At 46.5% G+C, this 25,173-nt stretch overlaps 1 protein-coding gene across 1 annotated transcript; it reads right to left on the bottom strand.

Annotated features, from left to right (window-relative positions):
• Positions 1-1,036: 1,036 nt before the first annotated feature.
• On the bottom strand, positions 1,037-14,923 carry PRSS8 (serine protease 8). The gene is made up of 6 exons (XM_028704174.2): positions 14,477-14,923; positions 7,949-8,002; positions 6,951-7,119; positions 5,329-5,603; positions 4,420-4,586; positions 1,037-3,185 (listed from the first exon to the last, which is right to left on the bottom strand). Exons 1-6 carry the CDS (start codon positions 14,520-14,522, stop codon positions 2,796-2,798), a joined length of 1,101 nt encoding a protein of 366 aa, XP_028560007.2. The 5' UTR covers positions 14,523-14,923; the 3' UTR covers positions 1,037-2,795.
• Positions 14,924-25,173: the final 10,250 nt, after the last annotated feature.

Below are 25,173 nucleotides of genomic sequence, written 5' to 3'. Positions count from 1 at the left end.
GATGCAGCTTCTGTTGTAGCATGGTGTAAAATGTACCAGGTGGAATTCTGAATTTGGTGCAAGGTCTAAACCTGTAGGGTTCAAGGGAGTGATATTCAACAACAGCTGGAATGCTTAAAAAGACAGCTTCACTTCTTAAAATGCCACTGAACATTTGCAGAATACCTTCTATATGCCAGATTTCTTTCTAGCCAATTTATTTTGTGGACTTGCTTCTTATTACAGGATTTAAACAGTAAATTATATCGGGATTACCATTTAGGCTGCAATCCTAAACCCACTTACTTGGTAAGTGCCATTGAACCCAGTAGCATTTACTTGTGAGTAGACATGGTTAGGCATGTTTTTTTTTTGTAGCATAAGCACATTCTAGTCTATATAGTGACACAATAAATGTGTTGTTAATCGTTAGAATCATGTTTTTGTCTTATCATAATTAGTGTAGTGTTATTGCAAAGGAGTGCAGCATTATCATGATTTAATTCCATGTAAGTGAAAGTACCAACAGCTTACTTTGTGGTGTCTCTATTTTACAGTAATGGCTTAGTGGTGGCTACTAATGCAATCCTACGCATTTTTATTGAGCTGTGAGCGTGTTCTGCGCAACTTACTGTCATGTTTAGTTAGGTGCTAAACATTTTTTTACAGTTGCCATGCTTAGGTGTCCACAGTATCTTTGCCAGGTGGATAGGGCGGAAATCAGGCTTTAGCCTTTCCTGTGAACTTGGCTGCCATGCCACTGGGCCAGCTGTAACAGAATGCATGGCTTATGGAGTGCATTCTGTCTGTCGCCTTAGTGACTATCTTGCTGGGACTCTGGTTAGTTCACTTTCAGTTCCAGTAGAAAATGGAGCAACTCCCATAAGCCTGTGAACCTGGTCTTATCATTATGCAGCCACTTCCAAAGGAATTTTCCCCCACCTCTGTACACAGGTATTTCAAGTGTTGCAAGCAGCCCCTTAACATGCGGAATTTGTCTCTGGATTCAGTCGGCGCTCAGGACAGCGGTGGAAGTTAACACAACTACTGCCACCACTTTAGAATTAGTATTTGCTTTATTAAAAACCCTTCATTGTGAGAGCAACATCTGATTCTCATCCTTCCCAATAAACAAATAGATGCTTACATACTTATTTTAAAAAGATGTGCAAATACAGGTTGTCAGGGAAGACCAATAATATGTCTGATTCGGCAGCAGCAAACTTACATAAAGCAGTCCCATTCCATTTCTGCCTCACATGCAAGTCATGCTGCATCATAAATAAATCTTCAAGCTAAGGCAGGACATTTCATTTAGCAGTAATGTTGCCCTGATTATGTTTCCCGCAACTTTTTATCACACACACATATATATATATATACACACACACATACATACATACATACATACATACATACACACAAATGCACACACTCCACCAGTGGAGAGATTCATTGATCACGCACAGAAACATAAGTGAGGTTACCATTCAAAGAATCCAAGCCAGTCAAGGGAAGTTGCAGTCCGGTCAGCACACAAAGTTGACCAAGTCCCCAGCCAGGGGTCAAAATGTGGCAGCTAATTAAGAAACATGGTTCGGTCCCGTCACTCCATCTTTTCAGTCTTGAGCTTCAAGGAGGCATCGGGAAAACATGATGTCTTAGTTGCCCCCAAACACACGTGTCAAGGGCCGTAAGAATCCAGGAAGCAAAAAGCAGATTGGGTGCCATGAAGCCACCTGGAGCGTCACAGATCCCCTAGAGACCGATGCTGCTTCCACAGACACATCGCTGAGTATCACTTCTTTAACACTGGTCTTGATCCAATCACAGTGGACTACTGAGGCTTTAACACAAAAGCTGCGTCGGTTGGGCTCCCTAGATGACACTCCACACTACCTCCAGCCAGTAGGCCAGCTTGGAGAGGGGGTCCCCCCATGTCACCACAGAAGGGGGTGTTTGAGGGTATAGTTTATACCCAACTCCATGAGGTATCGGAATCAGTGGTATATTGGACAATGGTTTGAACTGGACCCTAAGAAACAGGTGTAGGGTTCAGCTAAATGATTTGGTTTAGAGGGAGCCAACTCACATTCCAGGATGAGACCAGGCAGCAAAACCACTGGTGTGCCAGTAGAATCTGTGTGGAGCCTCTCAGGATTGAAGCTGCAATGGTTAGCAGGAGCAAAGACCGCAAAAAGAACCACGGAGGCACCCTGTTAGAGGCTGGAAAGGTTGGAGGGAAGCTGAGGGGCGGTAACCAGAAGGCAGATCGAGATAAATGGATTTGGGTGAAGAATACATTGGTAACAACTGTGAAATCCAGGATTAGTGAGAAACAAGACCCAGAGAGCAGATCAGGACCTGGCATGATGAGGAGACAAAGACAACTTAATGTGAGTCTGCCCTCAACAAAGAGGTGGTTGCCATTCATGGCTTCTGCAATTGTGCTGAGGCAGGGCAAGTTCTCCAGCAGCAGGCCCGGGGGGGGGGGGCGGTTTGTCATAAATTAACATGTCAAAGGGAACAAAAGGGAAGAACGAAACAGCAAGCTGGAATGTAAGGTATATATACTAAGCAGACCTCGAGTGCACATTGGACTGAACCTTCGTGGCTTGGCGAAACCCTCTTCTCCAGAACAAGGCTGCCGTTTTGTAATCGTACCAAGAGCATCACATGCTTCCAGAGAGCAAAGCGGAAAAACCTGAGGCATGGCAGAATGTGAAATAGTGGGACCACCCACTTGAGCATGGAGTAGGAAGGGACTGCTCTCCCCCCGCTACACAATCAGTCATTTGGCCCACTGGAGGGACGATTCATAAGAAATAGTGGAAGGTCTGAAGGAAGAGGACAAGAAGAGGCAGGCTGGACATGCAGGCCCAGGACGCAGCGCTGCCCGAGGCAGGGTTTGTTGGCTTGATGGGACGGGACCAGCCTGGCTGAGGCTGGATGTCATCGTAAGGTCCAGGCCCGCTAGTGTCAGGAGTGTCAGAGCACATGCCCTCCTCTGAAATGGGCTGCACATCGGAGGTCACTTGGCTGAGCTGCACCTCTGGAACATTTGCCTGAATCCAGTCGGCATAGGTAGAGATGCGGCTGTAGATACCAGGTCTGTTGGGGGCTCCACATTCGTCCCCCCAACTCACCACTCCGGCCAGCAACCAAGCATTGCCAATACGACAGGAAAGGGGTCCTCCAGAGTCACCCTGGGGGGGGGGGAATGGTTATTAGATTGGGAATAAATAAAAATAATAATTTATATGCCACCCATCTGACTGCATTGCCCCAGCCACTCTGGTTTCCAACTAATTATAAAACCACTGTAAAACAGAACACATTTAAAACTTCCTTATACAGGGATGCGTTCAGATGTCTTTTAAAAGTCATATAGTTGTTTATTTCCTTGACATCTGACTGGAGGGCGTTCCACAGTGCAGGTGCAACTACCGAGAAGGCCCTGTGTTTCCCTGTAACCTCACTTCTTCCAATGAGGGAAATGCCAGAAGGCTGACTGTGAGCAGCTGGACTTGAGAATACTCATCCACAGGCAGCTATTTGGAAGGATCCAAGTGAGTTAAGGGGGTCGGCATTACCCAAAGTATACCCCCAAGAACTATTCAACGTGGTCCCCACCTACATTGCGATGGAGAAACCCTAGCCCATCAGCCAGTCGTAGCCTGCCAGGGCTTCCGGCTAAGCCCACAAGGCAGTTTTTCCAGAACAACCCTGGAATCAGGTCTCAATCAGGTGACATCAGCTGACAGGCAGGAGTTTGGTCCTGCTTAGCTCAGTCGGGTGAGCAAGTTTCCTGTCAGGAACTCATTGGCACAGTTGATCCCTGCAGAAATCAGGATCAAACACTCCCGCCCATCCGCTGAAGGGCAAGGAGTTCAATCCTGCTTTATGACTCTCTTCTCCCCTACCCTGCTAGCCAACTTCAATAAAATCTCAGGTGGCTGACAGGTGGGTGAGTGATTTTGCTCACCTAGCAAATTTGGCCAGCCAGAGCAGTCAGGGAGGGAGAAAAAAGATCTGGTTCACTGGGCCAAAAAAGGACTCTATACCCTGTTCTACGTGGAATAAAGATGGCGCAGTGCAGGACTGGCAAAAACTGCCTCCAGCCTGTCACATGATCACTTATAGACACAAGTATATGAGAAGGGCTACAAAGTGCCTCATAACCAAGGGAAAAAAGGGGGCATAGTGCATGTTTATACAAGAAAAGAGGGTTCTAACCCATGAGTTGCTACAGCATTTTCTTTCCAGACATCTATGCAATGTATAAACAGGTGCTGGCTGAAGCTAGACATCAAAAGGCCATCAGCCTTGGCCTTTTGTACAGTGCCGAATCTGGCTCTCACTGCCTCATTCTAAAATGCCACCCCTTTTCCTCAATGAACGGGCACCCCCAGCCTCCCCTCTCCACCTGCCTGATCTCACCTGGCATGCATCCTTCATCCCCTCAGCAAAGCCAGCACAGATCATGTCGTCGTGGACGGTGAGGGGATCCGCAGGATCAGGGTTTCGCCTGTACAGGCACTTGCAAGTGTCTATCCCAATAATGGGCACTTCAAGCTGCTGCAGCGTCTTGGGTGTGGGGAGGCTTGCTAAAGGAAGAAACGAAACTCAGAGTCAGTGCCCAGGTGTGGAGAAAGGCCATCCTGCAGTGGGGACTGGTAGGGCAGGAGGCCAGCAGTAGGTGCAGCCAGCAGCAATGGTGGGCAAAGGCGACTCAATCTAATTTTGTCCCTGTCTTCCTCTCTGCCAAGTTCTACGAGGAGCAACACCGAGTCCAAGGAGGAGGAGGATGCTGAAAGCTGGTGCCACTCCTGGGCTGACTGGAAGCAAGGCTGCAGAGCAAGTGGGGCCTGGCTAAGGGCAGGCTGAGGTTAGTGGGGCAGCTCCCCATTCACTCTAATGGACCAGCCTCTTTTTGTGTCCCGGGTGGCTAGGTGTTTGCCTTTGTGTTGGGAGTGCAGATGAATAAGTGCCTGGTCATTCTGGAAGCCAGACTCCCTAATCTGCAGCTACGGACTCCTTTCCTTCAGCTGAGGCTCTGTCTGCATCAAGATACGGACGAAGGCACTCATGCCATATGCAGAGGAAACCACTTCATTGTCTCTTCACGTCCCCCAGGCCTAAGCCTCCATGCTGAGATATGAAGGCCTTTTTGGGTGGAGGGGATGGAGGAGAGAGATGGGGACTGAGCCCTGACTGCACAAGGGAAACATGGCATTACAGAGGATTAGCTGTGCCCCCCCATTCCAGATGTGGTCGCATCATAGTGCCAGAACAAGTTCCGGCACTCTAAGGACCATGACTCCAATAGGAAAACTATTTCTTCCTTACTGGATACAAGCACGTTCCCCCAGCCGGTGACGGTGCATTTCATGCCGGCCGGGAAGACGACAGAAGAGGCGGGCAGGCAGATGGGCCGGATTGTTCGGCTGTAGTTCACTGCCTTCTTGAGCTTCACCAGGGCAATGTCCCCTTTAGAGCCTTCTTCTTCCACGTAGTCAGGGTGCTTAATCACTTGCTCCACCTGCATAACTTGCAGGTCGTTTGGGGGGTCATTCAGCCGATGGACCCCCAGGATGACATCGTAGTCTTCAATTTCAGCCCTCCTGCAAAAAGGAGAGGAAGCAATATGCTCGTATTAAAATGCATTTCTAAGATGCAAAAGGAGGTCGTTGCTAAGGGTCTAAGAGTACCTGTACTAGGGATCACATATCCAATGGTAGCCAGACTGATGTCTTTAGCACATGGGGAGGGAGTGAAAGCAACAGTCTTCCATTTAATTCTGCCCCAGAAACTAGTATTTAGAGGTGAACTTTTCTTAACGTGGAGATTCCATTTAACCTGCACGGAGGGCAGTCATGGATTGACCTTGTTTATGACATTTGTATTCTGCCCCATAAAGTTATCTGGGAAGCTTATGAGAAATAAGAAAACCATTTTGATACAAATAAGCCATGAAACCATAAATTCAAAAAGATAAATATGTGAAAAACAAAATTCATCACACACAGCCCAAATTAAGGCAATATATTTTTAAAAAAAATATTGAAAGACCCAGATTGCAAGAGTTATTTAGAAAATATTCTGAAACTAAAAATACCACAAATATAGCACCAAGCAAGCTTTACTGGGAAGCCTGCTCCATTGGCCAGGGAGCCACTACTGAAAAGGCCCTCTCCCTAGTGGTTGTAAGGGCCATTCTACATGAATGTGTCTCCCCATTTTTCAGAAGCGATCTAGGAAGGGCTGTCCACGTTAGAGATACAGAACCATAAGAGGGAAAGCAGAGACCTCGGAGTTGTTTGTTAATTAATTAGCACTAGGCAGACACACAGGGGATACTTTTGTCTTTCCTGGACCTATAGGTACTGATTAAAATCTAACATAGCATAGCTCCTATGAGACTAAGTGATGAGTTATGAAGTGGGGAGGATGAGGTCTCCATTGCAAATCTCGTCTCTGCCATAGGTGGTGTTGGAAAAACCATTCTCTCTCAACCCTCACTATCTGAAATATATATATATAATAGCACAGGCCCACCTTTCAGGGTCTTTTCAAATTTTACATACCGGTTCATTATCTTCTGGCAGTGCTTTGAACACTCGGAAGCACCATTCAAATGCTAAAGCCAACATTTTTAGCATCCTCATCAGTAAACCAAGCTCTCGAATTACTCTCGAAGGCTGCAGGATAATGTCTGCATGCCTCACCAGCTTTCTATTATTTAAACCAGACATAGGCAAACTCGGCCCTCCAGATGTTTTGGGACTACAATTCCCATCATTCCTGACCACTGGTCCTGTTGGTTAGGGATGATGGGAGTTGTAGTCCCATAACATCTGCAGGGCCGAGTTTGCCTATGCCTGATTTAAACTTCCTATCCAAAAGGCATTGCCTGCTCTCTTCCCCAACACCCACAACAGCATCTTATTCCACAGATGCCTTGCACTTACGCAGGGAAGCAATGTGCCGCTGTGACTAGCCACTGGGGGGCAATGAGAGACGCTCCGCAGAGGTGACGGCCGCCGCTGCTGCTGGTCAGGGATACCTGCCAGGGCCACTGCCCATGCTCGGCGTTCATGCCACCCATGATTCGCCCCATAGCGGGCACTCCACAGAATCCTGCAGACATAAAGACATTTTGCAGAGTGAAAAGACGTTCCAGAAATCACCCACATCACATGTTCTTTTGTACACGACGATCAGACAATATGATGGGCTTGTGTACCCACGGCTCTGCATCCTATTATGTTTCTCCTTCTGTGTGGGGAAGGCCCATGGCTCACTGGAAGGGCATCTATCTGTCTTGCATGTGGAAGTTCCCAAGTTCAATCCCCGGTGTCTCCAGGTAGGGCCTGGGAAAGCTTTTGCCCAAAATCCCAGGCAGCCATCAGGACTCAGTGTAAACAATACTGAGCTAAACTGACCAAAGGTATGATTTGGTATAAGGCAGCTTCCTATGTTATTCGTTCATATAATTTATATACTGCTTGACTGTAAGAAGAACCCTGAAAGTGGTTCCTATATGCTTTCGGTGTCCCCACCATTCAATAAGAGGTAGAAAAGGCATTCTGAAAATCTCTCAGAACTGCATTTTTAAATATGGAAGCCTATATTTGGAGACCTTATATGGCTGCAGTGATGTGACTGAATGTGCATGCACAATGCCTACTGAAATCTCAGAGGCCACGGAGCTGACTGAAGAAGATTCCTACTGTGTTGAAGGGTTTTAAGTGTAAAAAAGTTGCTTTCTAGACTCTAGGAAGTGAATTTGGAACCTAAATAATAATTGGTATGAGCAGAGGAGGGAGGGTTAAATTAATATATGAGAAAACAGGGAAGGTAATCAATGTATGTCCATTGTTGACATACTTAATGGTGTGCAGTGTTGTTCTTTTTAAAAAATAAAATAAAAATTCACACCCATTCATGCAAAATTCAAATATCTTACCTGGTTGGGTGCTGTTGGCTCCAATGGCAGCAGAGTGGGAGCATGAGAAGAATACTGTGAAATTAAAAAAGAAGTAGAGTTATAAAGACAAGTTGCAACATTTTGATTACAATAAAACAAACAGCACTTAAATATTTTCACATTTAAAAACAAAACAAAAAACAAATTACTTGAAAACTCATTCCAGCTATGACCTAGTTTGCACTTCAACACTAAGACGATCCTTAGCCTTAATGCAATGAACAAACATGCCGCTTCCTGGAAAAGGGTCATAGCTGCTGTGCTCCTTCTCTGCACCTCTTGTTGCTGTGTTGCTCTGAGCCAAACCATGGTTTGGCTTATCATGTCCAAACCCAGGCTCATGGTCTCTCTTGCTCCAGCAAAGGGTGAGCTATAACCAAGGTTTGTTCTAGGGTTTACAGCTTATGGGTTTGGACATGCTAAACTAAAGTTTAATTCAAAGAAGTGCAACAGCAGAACCACCAGAGGAGGAGGAGATGTATGCTGGCTTATTTGCCTTAAGCCATGGTTTAGCTTAGCACTACATATGAACCAACATTTGCCTGATCAAGATCCCACTTTTATGTTTCTGTTTCCGAGTACTGCAACGTCTTTAAGAGTCACCAGGCCTCACTTTGTCTCAAGTAATCAAACACAAGAATCCTGTCCTCCACATTGATCTGTTACAATTCACTAAAACCCTTCCCCATGCTAGAGTTGCTGGAATATTTCTGAGAATTTTGGGGAAATCTAGCAGAGTGCTTGTTCCGATTGTATGATTTCAGGCTCCAGAGTGAATGAGTGAGAGACAGATTGCTCCCTCAAGGAGAAAGAAAAATTTCTGCACACAGGACAAGGCTAGGTACAACCCTTCTTTTAACATGCTATTGTTTCAGTGAAATAGCATTCTGACTTGAAACCGGCATGGCAGCCCAAAGTGGTGCAGCCTAAGAAAAGCTCTACCAAAATACCACTTGATTCTGCCAATCGTATAGACTGGCGCTTCAATCCCAGGTCAGAAAGGTCAGATAGCAAGGCAGGTATGTGCAAATGAGCAGCAGTCAGAAATTACACAGGAATAACCTTCCCTCGCTGCTGCACCTCCAGACCAGGAAGCTGCACCTACAGAATTTTTCCTCTGTTGCAATAGGCACAGCTTGCCACCCGGGGGAAAGAAAAAAAAGTGGCTGCAAAAGTCATAGTTTCTGAGCACATCAGGCCCCATGCATGTTTCATTTTGGAAATTACACACCAGAGGACGTTGTCATGCTGACGAAGAGAGAAAGGTGATTTCTCCCAGGCCTTTCTGACGTTTCCTCCCTAGGCTGTACTTTCTACAACCTATGAGAAGGAAGCCAGGGTGTGCCTCTCTGCTCCTGCTGCCCCAGTTTCTCTTGCCACAGCAGTGGCTTCCCAAGGATTTGTTTCCCGCCCTGCTCGTCGGCCTAGATTGGCTTTCTAAAATCCATCAGTGTCGATGATTCCTGGGAGATGAGTCTGAGCAGACTTGGGAGAGCAGCCAGCCAGCGAGTAACTGAGGACACGGAGAGGGAGAAGAGGGGAACCTGAATAGGCAAATGAGAATGAAGAAGTTCTTGACAGTTTCCTCCCCGAAGGCATCATCAAGGATAAGGCTATATTTAGCCCCTCTACAAGGCTTGAGTTGTCAAGGCTTGCGTTTCCACACATTTTTGTTTTTCAAATGTCAGCCGCTTTGTGCTTATGAAAAAATATATATGATGGACAGCATTGGCCATTTCATTTCCTGACTTTTTTGTTAACGCAAAATTGGGTGTCTGAGCAAACTCCCACTGCTGATCCTGGAGGCAATATATAGCTATCTTGGCTAGTAGCCATTGACAGTCTTATCCATTTGTCTATTCCCCTCTTGTCTCCATCGAAGTTGGTGGCCACCTTATGGCATTCCAAGGAAGGTCTTCCTTTTAGCTTCTGAGGAAGCATTGCAAACTTTCAACCAACTGAATCTCTGCCTTTCACAACAGGTCAGTATGCAGACAGGAATGGGAAATTAGTATTTCTATGCTGTCCAAAACTTCCTCTGCCCGTTTCTGCACCCTGAGCTGCAGTTAAGAGTAAGGATGGGGGAACCCAGGCCCTACAGATGTTGTTGGTACTCCCATCAGTCCCAGACAACATAGCTAATGGTCAGGGATGGGAGTCATGGCCCTCCAGATGTTGGTGCCCTATAGGTTCCCTATCCCTATCTTAAAGACACAAGAGCAGGCCAGGTGGTTTCTTTCTGGTTCTCTGGATGATCAAACACTGGGCAAGCAGATATCTAAAACGCACCTCAGAGCAATATGGTTTTGTCACAACTAATCTGAAAACTGAAATGGCTCTTTGAGGAATAAAAAGCATCTTAGCCATTAAACCCCAGTGGCCTGTTTGTTGACCTCCTCTTTCATAATTAAAATATGACTTGGTGCCAATGTTTACATGCTGTTGCCACAGCAAGTCCCTTGAGGTCCTATGAAGTCTGCATCATAAGTTTCCAACTTAGAAGGGGCCAACGCTCTAGGGGCTGCTGGTTCTAATCTGGAAAGGGCATCTTCTGGTCAAGTTGGTAAGAGTTTTGCGCAATTTACTTGTTTTTGTACCAAAAAGGGGCTTACGGAATTAAAACAACAATTGAAATAGGAAGCATGCAGAATTATCAGAAGCACAAATCAATCGGAAGGAGCAGCAGATAAAGCCACATCCAAAGCAACATTAAACAAATACAAGTGTGGTATAAAAGGCAGGCTGAAACAAAGCAAGTCTTCAATAAACCCTAAAAGAAAAAGGTCCAGCAAAAATTCACAGGGAGAGAGTTTTGCAGCACCACTATTGAAAAGGCCCCGTCATGGGAACTCTGATACAAGTAGACAAAGAATGCCTAAGCCACATTTGATGCCCAAAGCATTTTTCTCTCTCCTTAACAGACATTTGCGGTTGGCCTCATCTTGTACAGTGGTACCTCGGGTTACATATGCTTCAGGTTACATATGCTTCAGGTTACAGACTCCGCTAACCCAGAAATAGTACCTCAGGTTAAGAACTTTGCTTCAGGATGAGAACAGAAATCGTGCTCTGGAGGCACGGTGGCAGCAGGAGGCCCCATTAGCTAATGTGGTGCTTCAGGTTAAGAACAGTTTCAGGTTAAGAACGGACCTCCGGAACGAATTAAGTACTTAACCCGAAGTACCACTGTATCTTCCAGCTACGTAATGTTGAACACTAGAATTAGCAGGTTTTGAACTGGGCTCTCAAGCATGAAAATCCTCTTGCAAGAGGCCCAGTTGTGTTCTGTTGGTACTTTTGAGCCACCAACTCAAAAGTACTTTTGAGCCACCAACTCTGACCTCCCGTGACAGTGCTTTTAAGTGAAAACAGATAGCAACCCTCTAGGGGGTGCTACATTCAGCATGCACCTAGTCTCCATTGGCCCTCAAAATATCCTGGGTTTGGCCCAGATTTTGGTGGACTTACTCAGCTGAACTATCAAAACAACAACAACAGAGACCTCCACCCACAAACAGACACCAACAAAGGCCCCACAAAACAAGCTGAGTCCTCATACACACACTGCAGCTATTTTGGCTCTGCCATCAAGAGGTTGCGGTGAGATGAGCAAGTAGGACATTTAAAAATAGAGGCAGGCCCAACTGGTTGGGTAACCTACCAATGACGTCCGAGCCTGCCCCACCCTCAGAGACAAAATGTCACAGAAAGAAACCAGCCTGAACTATCCTTGCCCTCTTGCTCTACCCCACCTCCTGGGGCTCAGCCGTGTCAGCCAGGGCACACCTGCAGGACACCAGGCTGTTGAAGGTGCCCTTCTCAATTCATCCCCGGGGCAAATTTGTGCCATTCAGTAGAGTTCCCATCAATACACTTCCAACATGTCACATTTTGACCTGGAAAGTTCCAGTTTGCCTTATTCTCTTTCTAGAGAACACCTTTCACAGCTACGTGACGGACAGAATTTCAACAGGTGAAGCTTTACGGGAAATGGAGTTGCAGTAACAAGGAAAGAAGCCCCACAGTAAAAATTTCTGTCTCTCTGTTAGGAATGTGGAGGATGTTTACAGGCCATGCCGTGAGGGATGTGTTAGCAGAGATTTGCTGAAGAACAAAAAAAGCTTTAGGGGAAAACCTGGAGAGAGGGCAATCCCCCCAAACAGCTCAGTGAAGACCAAATGAGCTCATTGGCAACAGACCAAGCATCTGTTGAGAGGGGAACAGGGAACCTAGGACAAGGGAATGGGGTATCCTAGGAAAAAGACATGACTGACCAGTATCCTGAACAGCAGCATTACAGCAATTTATTGCAGGTTCTACAATAAACTTGAACTAACATGATTCTGCCCTGCATGCTTTGCAAGTTTCACTGTGAATACTGAAGCAAGTTTCTAAGAAGAGAGGTGCCAGGAGGAGAAAATACCACTCTACAATCCCACGGATAGAGCCTGGCCATAATTCTTTAGTGGTAAGAAAGAAGTACTCTGCACATGCTCAGAGGTGGCCTTATCATGTTCTAGGGAATGGAGCATTGCTGCTGAATTCAAGTGTCAGAATTCCACCTTAATAAGTCTTGGTCAAATAAGAAATTCCAGACGAGAGACCCTGACTCTTGTTCCTTTATTACATTTGGAAACAGAGTCACTCTTGCCAGAGGCTGAGGTCAGCACTGGACCCACACCCCAATGAAGAATTTGCACAGATCATATTCTCTCCCTCTCTTACACACACACATATATATACCCTGAACTCCACTGTTCTCAACTGCTTGGCTTCCAGCCACTTTTCCCAAGGGTGTCAGGTTACAAAGAGTTTCGGGGTTGTCAGATAGATAACGGAAGTTTCACAAGTGGGTTGCGCTGTTTGAAAAAGAGTTTGAAAAAGAGTGTTGACGGAGCAGCAACAAAAAAGGCTTTATGCCCTTTGGCTCCTAGGCCAGATTTGTCCACCAGCTCACTAGACCCCACTGTGTTCCCAAGCCTCTGAGAAAGGACTCAGCCCTAAAGTCTTATTCTTTGACAAAGGAACAACTAACACCAGCTCTCACTTATCTTGGAGAAGACAATAGGGTGTTTCAGATTAGAGTGTATGCCTTCCATTGAGCACCATCTGTAGATAACTTTTCTATATCCAGTTGCAACCTTTTCCTCCCGGGCAGAACTTCTGTGCTTTTAACATTTGCATGGCAGGAAGAAATTCAGCAGGTGCAGTCCTTTCCAGTATGAAGTCGCAGCATGAATTATGAACAATTCACTTATGCAGTTTCTCCTGTTTTCCATTAAAGTCACAGGAGCTCCAACAGAAGAAGGAGAAAAAACCCACCATGGCTCCTTTACTTGGGACAAGTTCCAAGGAAGATACTTCTCTTCTTCCCCTTCCCTTTCTCTGTGTGTTTTCCCAAGACTGAAAGGACCTTTGTCCTCTAGGAATGTGGCACCTATTCCACCCCCAACCATGCATACACTGCTTTCAAGAAGGAAGGAAAGAAAGGCTGGGGTGTGTTTCAATTCTGCACTTTAAAAGGCCATCAGACCACCAGTCACTGTGCACACACACACACACACACACACACACACACAAACACACCCCTACCTCCCCTCCACACATAAACAGAACCTGCTCCCCAACCACCAACTTAAACGTGCCACGCTGGCTTGTCATATGTTCCATTATTTTCGAGGATTCCTTTTAACAGTTGTCATGGTTACCCTCCTTACAATTTAACAGTGCAATAAAACTCATCTAGGCTAGGGTATGTGTGCTGATAAATTTTGGGGCGTGTTTGTTTTTTTTAACAATATGCCACTGCTCCGGAGTTCAGTTTTAAGCTCTACATATGTCACGCAGTGATGAATTTTTTAAAAATGGTGCAAAGCCACAAGCCCCGACAAGAATGCCGTTGAGCATGTCCAGAATACCTTTTCTTGTGTACAACAGTTACACTCAGCCTCTGCAGATCCTAGGTACAGGGGTGGCAATACTAAAACAACAGAGCCCTTTTGAAATTGGCATATATAGCCACAGGTTACTATTGAGGAAGAATGAATCACTCCACAGATACCATGACAAAACGCCATGTTATCCTACCGCCACCCTAACGCATAACACAGGATGGCTCAGCTTGGGGGTTGCCTCAATGTCCTCTGACCAAGTCACGCAGGCTAGGCTATTGCTCCAAGCAAGCAGGTGGCGGGGAGTCTCAAAAGCCACCTCAGTGAGGACTTGAAACTTGACCCCCATTGCATCGCACCTTCGCCACGCACACTTCCAGACAGCCCAACAGTTGGAAAAGGCCGGTTTGCAGCTCTTTCCCCTGGTGCTTGCCAAACCGGCCACGGCTCTGAAAATGGGAGCGCAAGAGATGGGAAACGACCGGCAGGCGAAAGGGCTGGGCGCGGGTGGCGGGAACTCAGCGCCCAACCCGCACCGCGGTGCTGGGAAAGGAGGAGGAAGGGAGGCAGGCTAAATCTCCGGAGACAGAGGCGCTTCTTTTTGCCCGGTACTCACCAGAGCCGAAGAGCAGGAGGCCCAGGCCTCCCAGCAAAGTCCCCATTTCCTTTGGTCCCCGGTGCGTCGCCGAGACCCGCAGCTGAAGTCAGGCGCGCAGGTGTGCGTGTGTGCGCGAGGGAGCGAGAGCGCGCCAGGTGAGCTCCTCCAGGTAGTCCCGCCGGCAGGTGGAATGAAGGAGGGAGGCTGCGCTCGGGACTCTGCCTTCCTCGGCTGATGGACAAGTTACCCAACCTGTTGGTGACGGGACGGGCTCTCAGCCAGAGCCAGTCAGCTGCCTCTCCTGTGGCTCCTTTGCATGTTTTTACCTTGCTCACCTGCCTGCCCAGGCTCGGCGGCTTCGCCCCGCCTCCTCCTCTGAACTTGGTGACTTTTTCCAGGCCCGCCACGCCCTTGTTGTCTTGGGGGTGGGCAGGGGGACTACAGCTCCCATCATTCCTAGCCAGTGGGGCCAGGGGCCAGGGATGGTGGGAACTGTGGTTCAAGGAGGACCTTATGGTCTTCAAACAAAAACATCTTGGAGGTCCCTGGCCACAGGGAAGTTAGGCTGGCCTCCACCAGAGCCAGGGCTTTTTTGGCTGCGGCTCCGATCTGGTGGAACGCTCTGTCACAAGAGACAAGGGCCCTGCGGGACTTGACATCTTTACGCAGGGCCTGCAAGACAGAGCTGTTCCACCAAGCCTTTGGCCAGGGCGCAGCCTGACTCCCTCCTTTGGCAATCCTCACAGAACTCTAGCCCAATGCTTGCCATTGATCTGATTTGAACTGATTTTATAATGAAATGATTTTAGAATGTTGTATCATTTTACTGTTGTTAGCTGCTCTGATCCCAACTTTGGCTGGGGAGGGCGGGATATAAATAAAATATTATTATTATTATTATTATTATTATTATTATTATTATTAGCATCTGGGCTGCCAAGTACGAGTGTGGAAGGAGGCAGGAGAGGCCCACCCAACATTTTAACATAGGAAGGCCCATCTAGTCCAGCATTATTTGCTTTGTTCTGTTTAGGGCCCTTAAGGCAACAGCTTGTTGTGGTGTTAATTTAGGGGAGGGGGGCCAACCAAGAGGTTAGATATGTAAATAAGAGGAGGGGGAAGGGGAGGCCTTCCAAGTGAAGCTGATTTTCTATGCTAGTGTTAAATAAGCAGCTGTGAGAGGGGCTACTGGCCCTTCCCTTGGGGCCAGAGGCTGGTCTACTTCCTTGTGGCTTGCAAACTTTTTTAGGCCACTGTCTGCTTGGTTCCATAAACTCAAACTCATCCCCAGTGCACCCTCTACAAAGCATTATCCAGAAGAGCATTTTGCACAGCCCACTGACAAAGACAACCACAATAATATTCCAAATAGTAACAATTAATTGCATTTATTCAAAGTCCATTTAAAGCTATTTAGTTTAGTTAACTCAGTGAAACGGGTGAACTTGATTAATACCAGCTTTTGAAGGTCTGAATGTTATTTACCCCTCCAGCACCCCCCTGCTGCCCACTTGTCACTTGGCATCTGCCTAGATAACCCTACCACCACCACCCACTTTGGGAACCACTGATCTAACCTTTTACTTGTATTATTTTAATCAAAAGTTAGGTGTGTTGCTATATATACATACACACACATATGTATACACACACAAACAAAACTTATAGACTATTAAGCATGAGATACTGGGAGTCCAACCAGTATGGCCATTGGTCAGGGATTTGTAGTCGAGTGAGGGCCACAGGCTTTCCCTCCCCTCACCTGCACTTTAAATACTCCAAGGCAGGCTCCAGAACACCTCAGATTTTTTTGTCCCATGTTGGTTTGGCTCTCCTGGGTGCTTAACACTGAATAGTGGCCTGTGCTGAGAGCCACAATCTGATGTAAAGTGTTTGGTGTCTCATATCATCTGTGAGAGCCGAACTTCTTGATGTTCAATTCTACCCCTTAAACTATTGTTTCTAGAATACTGTGGGGTGGGGATGGGGAGAAACATATACATGGGCGTAGCCAGGGGGGCAGAGGGGGGCAGCTGCCTCCCTAGATCAAGTAAAACAATAGAAATACTTAAATAACTAACTGACCAATCACATCGGTTCTGCCCCCACCCCAACAAAAGTCCTGCCCACCCCCAACAAAAATCCTGGCTATGCCCGTGGACATATAGTTGTATATGTTTAAGATGCCCAAAGCAAGGCTTTTTGATTCCCACAACATCCCTCTCAGATCAGCATCAAATGCATTTTTTTTTATTGCAGCAGCAGAAATATACTGTCCTGCCCAAGCTCACATTTGAAATTTATAGCTCAGGTGAGATTTGAGGTTAAAATATTTTGGTTGGAGCCCTGTCTTCATTGTCACAGTTCTTTCCACTCATGTTAACGTGATGCTTCTGCACTCCCGTTTGAAAGGTGAATGTACATAGTCAAAAGGTGCAGGTGATGTAAGCCTCTGTCATGGTGAATAATACAATAATGCCCATAGCAGCATGACAAGACACAGCTCGTGCTTCACTGCATTTTGAGTCCTCTTACAATGACCACACTGGTTCCCATGATCACACTGAAATCCCTGTAGTACTGCAAAGCTCCCATTGTGCTGTATTGTGCACTGCAGCCTTGGACTGTTCCCTGCAGCACTGGCAAATGCAGAGTACTGAAGAATTTCTTACCATATTGCTCATGCCTTTGCAGGGTCTCATCTTCACACTAGTTGCCCGCCAGTGCAATGCCTGCAGCTCTTCATAGTCAAATAATGTATTTCATAGTTCTTTTATTCATAGGGAACAAGTCCCACAGGGTTGTTGTGAGGACAAACAATATTAACTTTGCACATTAAAGTGAATTATCACCGTTACTTAACACACACACATACACACACACTGTCCCACTACTGTCTGGGCTGCTTGGCTGTCATGGAATGTTCACAAAAGGTCTAAGTGCTCAGGGGTAAGATATTAGCAATACAACATTGGTGGAGAGTGCAGTTTCTGAGAGTGAGGTGAAAGGCTTGTTTTGACTATGAGAAAAAAAAGCTTAAGGACCAGGAAGATTTTTGCTATTAATAGAAATACAGGAAAAAGGACAGGATGCCTGGAGCAAGTCAGAGGCTGACAGGTGCAAGATGAGGGGGAAGAATGGAAGGAGAGAAGTGCTTTGAGGCTGAGGGACTATAAATCAGGAAGACAAAAGGGAATGCAGCAAAACAAAACAAAAACAGGCAGGAGAGAGCGGCGGGACTGAACTTAACAGGGTGATTTGAATGAAGAAGACATCTTTTGAGCCACTAATCATATCGTATCACTCACCATTTTATCCCTCTTTTGTTGACTTGGCTTGTAACGCCGCACGTTCTCACGCTATGGACGCCACTTTAGTCCCCGTACATTCCAGGAGTTCCCAAGCTTTGTGTTGCTTGTCAAATGACACGCGCAAAAGTCTGACTCAGTGTCTCTCAGGAAGCGAGTGGAAAATTAAAGGTTTCCTGTCCCGCTGCACGTGAACTGGGGCCCATCATCTCGTGGGCGGGCAGGTGCCTCGGGGGACAAGAAAGGAAGCGGCAGGTGCCTTCTCCAGTTCTCCTACCTAGCGGCAGCTGCGTTGTCTGTAGGGCATGTTGGTTTTTCCCAGGTAGGTGTGAAGGAAGTTTTCTGTTTCTCAGTAATGTGATGGAGTGGTTGACTTGATTAGAGAGAGAACACAAATTCAAATTCCTGCCTAGCTATGAAGTTTTGTAAAGCAGGCCTTGGCTCAGCCGTTATCTCTCATGCTAACCCAATCTCACACGGCTCTTGTGACGAGCTTTTTGGGGGAGATACAAGTTTGTGATGTGATATGTATGAAGTCTGCATCAGTCAGGGGTCACTACCCTTTTTGGGGTGATGGGCGCATTTGTAAATTGTAGTAACTTGTGGGCAACACACACATATACCACAACCTATTCTCTTGGCTACAGTTTCTTTCACACCTTATTTTGGAGGATGGCCCTCTGTGCACCTGGGAAGGCCTTTATGTTCACATGTGGGCAGTGGGCTCCACGTTGGCAACTCCAAATCAATTTCAGGAGGAACAAGTCCTCCATTGAAAAGTTGATTCAAAGCTTTTTTTGTTTTCATCCCCGCAGGGCTGCTGTAGCTGCAATCACTTCATGAAAGGGGAAAATTCAACAGGTGAAGCTTTTATCCCATCACTTTCTTACCTGGATAAAAAAGCAGCACCTGATGAAGGTCTGCATGTTACACAGCAGCTCAGATACAATGTGGGGGACGACGACGTGATGACCATGTGTATCTTTTTTGCAATGCACAGTTACTGACTCACACTTGCATGCATGAAAGGGTTGACCTGAGCAAAAATTACCAGTGGGTGGGTTTTAGCAGGCTCCCTCCATTCTCTCTCTCTCTGCCATTCCTGGAACAAGCAGCAGCCAAGCAATGGCTCACAGCTGCAAGAAAAAAAATGCATGAATGGAGATAGTGTCTGCAGACAGTGTCATTGTGTGGGTGGCTCCCCTGCACAGGGCACCAAGCCGAGGGGGCACAAAACTGAGAAGATCCATCACTGAGCAGATTCATTTGGGGTGTCAAATTTTAGCTTCACTCAGAGTGCCATACTACCAAAGATTACAAAATCTCCACTCCCACCCTGCTGCAAACAGCAGGATTCTTTTGTAGGAAACCAATTTCTTTCTTTTTAAGTCGTTTGGAACATTTTCTCCTTCTTCATTTTACTGCCGACAGATGGAGACGTGTTTGCTGTAACTCAAGAATCTCTGAGAATAAAATCTTCACTTATTTGCAATGCTAAGTGCCTGTCATTTATTCTAGCCTAGGTATTTTTGTGGTGGAAAGGTATTTAAAGGTGGACAAGGGCAAATGTAAAATCTAACCAAGTTTTAATGTGCTTCAGGCATTTGCCATTGTACTAACTCTGCTTTGAGAGAGTAAGCACCTCTCTTCCGAACTTCTGCCAACACAGAGCTTTAATTTCTTTTCAGCCTGTGTGGTTGTGGAGGCTGCATTGTTAAAGCGCTAACAAGGGGCAGTAATTCAGTAAAGTGCTAAACTAATCACAGCAGGGAAGGTTTGGTCTGGTCTCAGACATAAAAGGCCGAAGAAGTGATGGGAATAGCAGCACTCAGAGATGTGTTAACAGTATAGCATCAATCAGCACCTCCCACCCCACCCTCCCTCTCATGCTGTCCCCCACCCAAAACACCCAAGGAACCAGGAAGCGAGTAAATGGGGAGGGAACAGAAGAGGATGATGCAGAAGGGTGGGGTCTTGTTTCCTCTTAATACACTCATGCTAGTTCAAATAATCCTGATTCACATGATGGCATACAATCTCAGAACCGGAACACAGAAAAGCACATATTTATACAGCCTGTTTCATAAAATAGGAATAGTGCCAAAAAATAAATGCGCATCACCCGGGCAAAGGCTGGGCCTTGGAAGTCGCTTTGAAGCGAATGGCTTCAGCACACAAATAGATTTGCCAGGCTGGGAACCTGGATACTCTTTGGACACTCAACATAGCAAGAGAGAGGCCTGAGGCTTGAGGCTGTACTTGGCTTGAATGGCAGCTGAGGGTGGGGGCTTCTCATGTCCTTAGTGGCAGGCATAGAATCACTGAATTGTAGACTGTCACCAGGTGGTATCTGAGGCAGCGCAAGGCTGACTGACAGGCATGTATGGTGGGGACACCAGAGAAGGCCTTATTGGTGGCTGCTCCCAAATTGCAGAACTCCCTTCCAAGCAGAGGCTAGGCTGGTGCTTCTTCTGTTTCCCTTTTGCCAGCAAGCAGATACCTTTATGTCTAGACAGGTCATGGGCCACTAAAACTGGCTGCTTCAGGGTCTGTCAGTGGTGGGTGTTGTAGGTTTTCTTCACTTACTTTGCTTTTAAATACTTTTAAGCTACTTTGATTCTGTGTTTTTAATGTGGTTACGTGTCTTTTACATATTTATAACTGATTGGTATGCGTTTTTTTAGCTGTGTTTGTGTGAGCCACTTGGGCCCTGCACAGAGAGAAAAGTGGATATAAAATAAATGAACAAATGAAGCATTTGCGCTGAATACAGAAGGGCCCGTGCTCAGTCCACAGCGTCTCCAAGTAGGAGAGACCCTTGTCTGAAATCCCGGAGGGCTGTTTCTAGTCTGTGTAGTACTGAGCCAGATGGGCCAAAGTTCTGTCTCTGTATAATACAGCTTCCTATTATGTTCTGTGATTTGGCAACTCTAGCCTGAAATTAAGCCCTAATGACAAAAGTGCCTTGGAGCACATGCAGAGTGTCTTTGCTTCACCGTGCCAGCTTACTCAGTCTCTTCTGAAATTAGGGAGAGACTTCCCTGTCCAATAAGGTAATGAATAAGGCATAAATAAAACATTTGAAAAGTAACAGTGCCAGGATAATTTATAGGTCTGCCGCACTACCCTTGCTCCTGTAACTGGTACACTGACATTTATCTAGTGGGGGTCTTCTAACGTCTCTAAGCCGAGAAAACATCCTTAATTTCTGTGCTTCAGGCTGATGTTCGAGACACGGCAGCGGAGCAAGTTTAAAAGGAAAAAGGAAATGCCATTGCCAATCCTGCATTTCACACGATTACTCTTTGGTGGGGTTACCCTACACCTGATCTACTTCCACAAAGCCTTTCTGAGGCTTGTTCTGCTCTGCGCGTTGCTATTTGCCCACGGCTCCTGCTGCTCACAGAAAGACAAGAAGGACTCCTTTGGAGCAGGCTTGCTAAGCTCAAACAGAACTCCCTTGCCGAAATCCCTGTGCAGCAGATCTGTTATCTTCAAATGTCAATGCCACCTGACTTCAGCACCGGCCGTCCAGCCTACCTCCAGGGAACTGGGAACAGTTACGACTGGCTCCTGTAGATGTGGGGATCTTAAAATTACCTTCTTGTGTCATAAATGCGAGTGAGTGTAGGGAATTGAGAGTCCCGAGGTGTGTGTGTGTGTGTGTGTGTGTGTGTGTGTGTGTGTCTATAAGCCCCCTGCCTTTACAGGTTTGAACTCTTCATTTCAGCTTGAGGGCCACATGTCCTGATGGGCAGCCTCCCAAGGGCCACATGGCGGCCAGAAGCAGGCGGGGCAATGGTATATTACTTTATGCTGTTGCCTAGTTTCTATACACATTCAAACAACCAACAGGACATTATCAAGAGTTCAAGGATGCAATCCAGCCAAGCAAAAACAGTGTGAGGCAGGACCGTTGAGAGGCATGGCCTAGGGAGGCGAGGCATAGTTAGGGAGGATTGTGACTTGGAAGAGAGTCTTGAGATCCAGGTAAGAGTCATGGGGGGCTGCAATAAACCCGTGGGCCTGATTCTCACCCCACAGGCTCCTCTCATGCTTCACTTCACCATTCTTCTTCCTCCATCCATGCTTGCCTTCTTCCCTGCCTCTGTCCTGCCTCTCTTACTTACAAGGAAGGTCCACCGGTTACAAATGGGCTGCATTACCCTGTGCTCTGTGCTTCCTGTCTAGTAGCCAGTCCATATATGGGACTGCAGAGAGGAATGTATTGTTAGGATACGCATCGGTTTCTAAATTTTCCAACTCGCGGCAGTGAGGCAACGTTTTATGAAGTTGACTTTTCCTTCTTCCCTGTGTGAGAAGTCATATAACTGCAGGCCACTGAGAGATGATAAATTCTCCCTTCAGGAGGGAGTGAGCCTCCCACCCCATGGGTTTCCATTTTTGCATGTGCTTTGTTTGGGGTCTGTATGATAAAGTGGAGGAGGCGTTTTTCTGAGGGCAAATAAGGGCACACCACCAATTAGGAAGTGAGAATTGGGTCACACCAACACAATCAGGAGATGCTGGTAAATACAAGGGCGTTCACTGAGGGGAGGAGTTTCCCTCTTCAATGAACCATACTCAAATTATTTTATTTAAATTAAAGCTGGGGGAATTTCTAGCATTTGTGGAATCTGACCTATGGGGCACAGACACTATTTTTCTCCTTTTGGGGGTGAGAAACTAGTCTCCCTCCCTTTTCAGTTTTTCACTTTGCTGCTCCTGCTCCTCCTCCGCCCAAAAACACCTCCCATGTGCATCAAGTGTCAAGATGAGATTTTAAAATTGGGGATCTCCTATGTGCCACCTATAAGCTGGGACTATCAAGCCCCACCCCAGACTGAAGTGTCCTATCCCATTCTCCAGAGCCAGCACATGCTCCTAACAATACATTCCTCTCTGCATGTTAACACAGTGCGAAAACACATTTGTATCATGCACCCATCCAAAGAAGTTTGTCACCAACTTGAAAATTTTGGAAAGCTCCGATCTAGCCAGTGTCCTTTGATGCAATACTCCCCAGAACTCATTGAAAGAAGGCGATATATAAATGTAATAAGTCTTGGGATGGATTGTGGTTATATCATGTGTGGACAAGGATTAACATAAAAGGTTCTTTAGCTCAAACATGGCTGGGAATCTCTCCATTGCAGGTAGCCATGCTGCGAATACTCAATAGGATGTGAAATGCAGTCACCCAGCTCACATCTGTTATCACTGTTTTACACCTCCAGGACTGAAGTCTGGCTTTCAGGGCTGAACTTTGCTGGGCCCAAGTTCTCACTGTTGTTTCAGTACTCAAAAGACTCTCCCAAGAGGCTTTTACTCAAAATTACAGGTGGCACACCTCTGGGGTGGAAGGACTCAAATCGATTGCATTATTTCAGCCAAAGTTCACTGTGGCTTAATTTAAGAACAGAGAGTTCTGCTGGATCTAGGCAAAGGCAGTTCTCAGAGGCCTATGGGGAGCCTGCAAGCAAAACACAAACGCAGCAGCTTTCTACCCCCCGCAATGCAGGAATCCTGCCCACAGCCTTCACTGTGTGGGTTTGACATTGCCCAATTCTCTTGTAAAACAATCAAAGTTGGATTTGAGCCCAAGCAGTCTTGGACGGGTGGCGCTGAGGGTTAAACCACAGAGCCTAGGGCTTGCCGATCAGGTGGTTGGCGGTTCGAATCCCCGAGACAGGGTGAGCTCCTGTTGCTCGGTCCCAGCTCTTGCCCACCTAGCAGTTCAAAAGCACCTCAAAGTGCAAGTAGATAAATAGGTACCACTCCGGCGGGAAGGTAAACGGTGTTTCCGTGCGCTGCTCTGGTTCGCCAGAAGCGGCTTAGTCATGCTGGCCACATGACCCGGAAGCTGTACACCAGCTCCCTCGGCCAGTAAAGCGAGATGGGCGCCGCAACCCCAGAGTCGGCCACGACTGGACCTAATGGTCAGGGCTCCCTTTACCTTGCCTTGGAACGTATGAAATTATAATACATGGGAGTGTACCTTCAAACATGCAGAGCATCACCATCCACCCTTACAAGAGCAACATCTGAGATTAGGATGGCGTTTTCAGGTCTAAGGTCCTTACCTTCAAAGGCAGCTGCATCCCTATAAAGTTGATCCTTGTCTGCCTCCCCATCACCTTTTCCAGATCAAAGCCAGGAACCCACACAAGGGACAAGTGGCAAATCCCGTTCTTCAGCACAAACATACCTCTTTCCTTCACCCCAGGACTAGTGTGCTTATCTCCATTCTTGGTCTTGGCCAAGAATAACATTTTTCCAGGAGCCACTAGAAACTGGTTTTACAAGCCTGAATGCACAAAGACTGCATGCCAGATGGATGAATGTACCTTAAGGGAGAATAACTTTGGGTAATGATTACAAAAGCTGCCAAGTTTCTTCTGACACTTTGCTTAGTAAAGGTTTTATATACATGCCCACAGTGAGCATAAGACAGAAATGAAGAAAACCAGAACTTCTGTGTTGGTGGTTTGTAAAAGGAGTTTTCAGCACAGCAAGATAATTTGTCCCAAAGGGAATTTAGCTACAGTATATTATTACATTCAAATTCCCCCTTACCCTGCAACAATTGGCCCTTTTAAAAGTCACACCGTGGGGCACCCCTTATCACTCCTGCAACCCTATGAGTTGTGTATCACTGGTTCCAACTTTGATGTCTTAAAATGTAGTAGCTAATGTAGTTGGGCCAAATGTAGTTGGGCCAATTCCAAAATTATGAGCGTCGTGTATGACACCTGTTGTTCTGCTTTTCTTCAAAAAAGTCTGCAAGCTTAGGCTGAAGATACTTCAGCTGACCCTTACTCACAAACTGAGGTTTACGGCCAAGCAGGTATGTGAACCCAGGTATCTGATCTAAAGCCCACAATCTGTTGTTACATCAGCGATCATTGCCACAACCACCTGCTCCTGTTGTTTTGAGTCTACTACTTAATCCTCAAAAGATCATCTGCCTTACCGCAATCCCCCTTACTCAGCCCTTAGTCACAAAGGGTTTGGTGGAATGCAGAGGGTTAACATGACAAGTGACATCACCATTGTTGTTACATAATGTCCAAAGGCAGACCGCACAGAAGATTGGATTCCCCGACAGCCGGAAACAGGCTATTATAGAACATCGTGGCCTCCAGTAATTGAATAGTTAATTTACACGGCATCACTATTAACATCTTTCCATCCTGGAAGACGGAAGCAATTAATTGTACAGATCTGTTCCCAGGCAGATGCAGCTGTCTCTAGGATAAGGGAAGGTGGCTTTTACAGAAGGCTGGATGCTCTGCCCAAGGCTAACCACCTCCAGGGAGGAATGACCAGGCAACAGTTGCACACAGAGAAAGTCTGATCATAAAACGGAGGTTATCACTTGCATCCAGATTGAAACAATGGGGAGGG

The sequence above is a fragment of the Podarcis muralis genome, chromosome 13 (genome assembly GCF_964188315.1).
Source record: "Podarcis muralis chromosome 13, rPodMur119.hap1.1, whole genome shotgun sequence".
In the NCBI taxonomy this organism is placed as follows: Eukaryota; Metazoa; Chordata; class Lepidosauria; order Squamata; family Lacertidae; genus Podarcis; species Podarcis muralis.
This window is presented reverse-complemented; position numbering and strand designations above follow the sequence as displayed.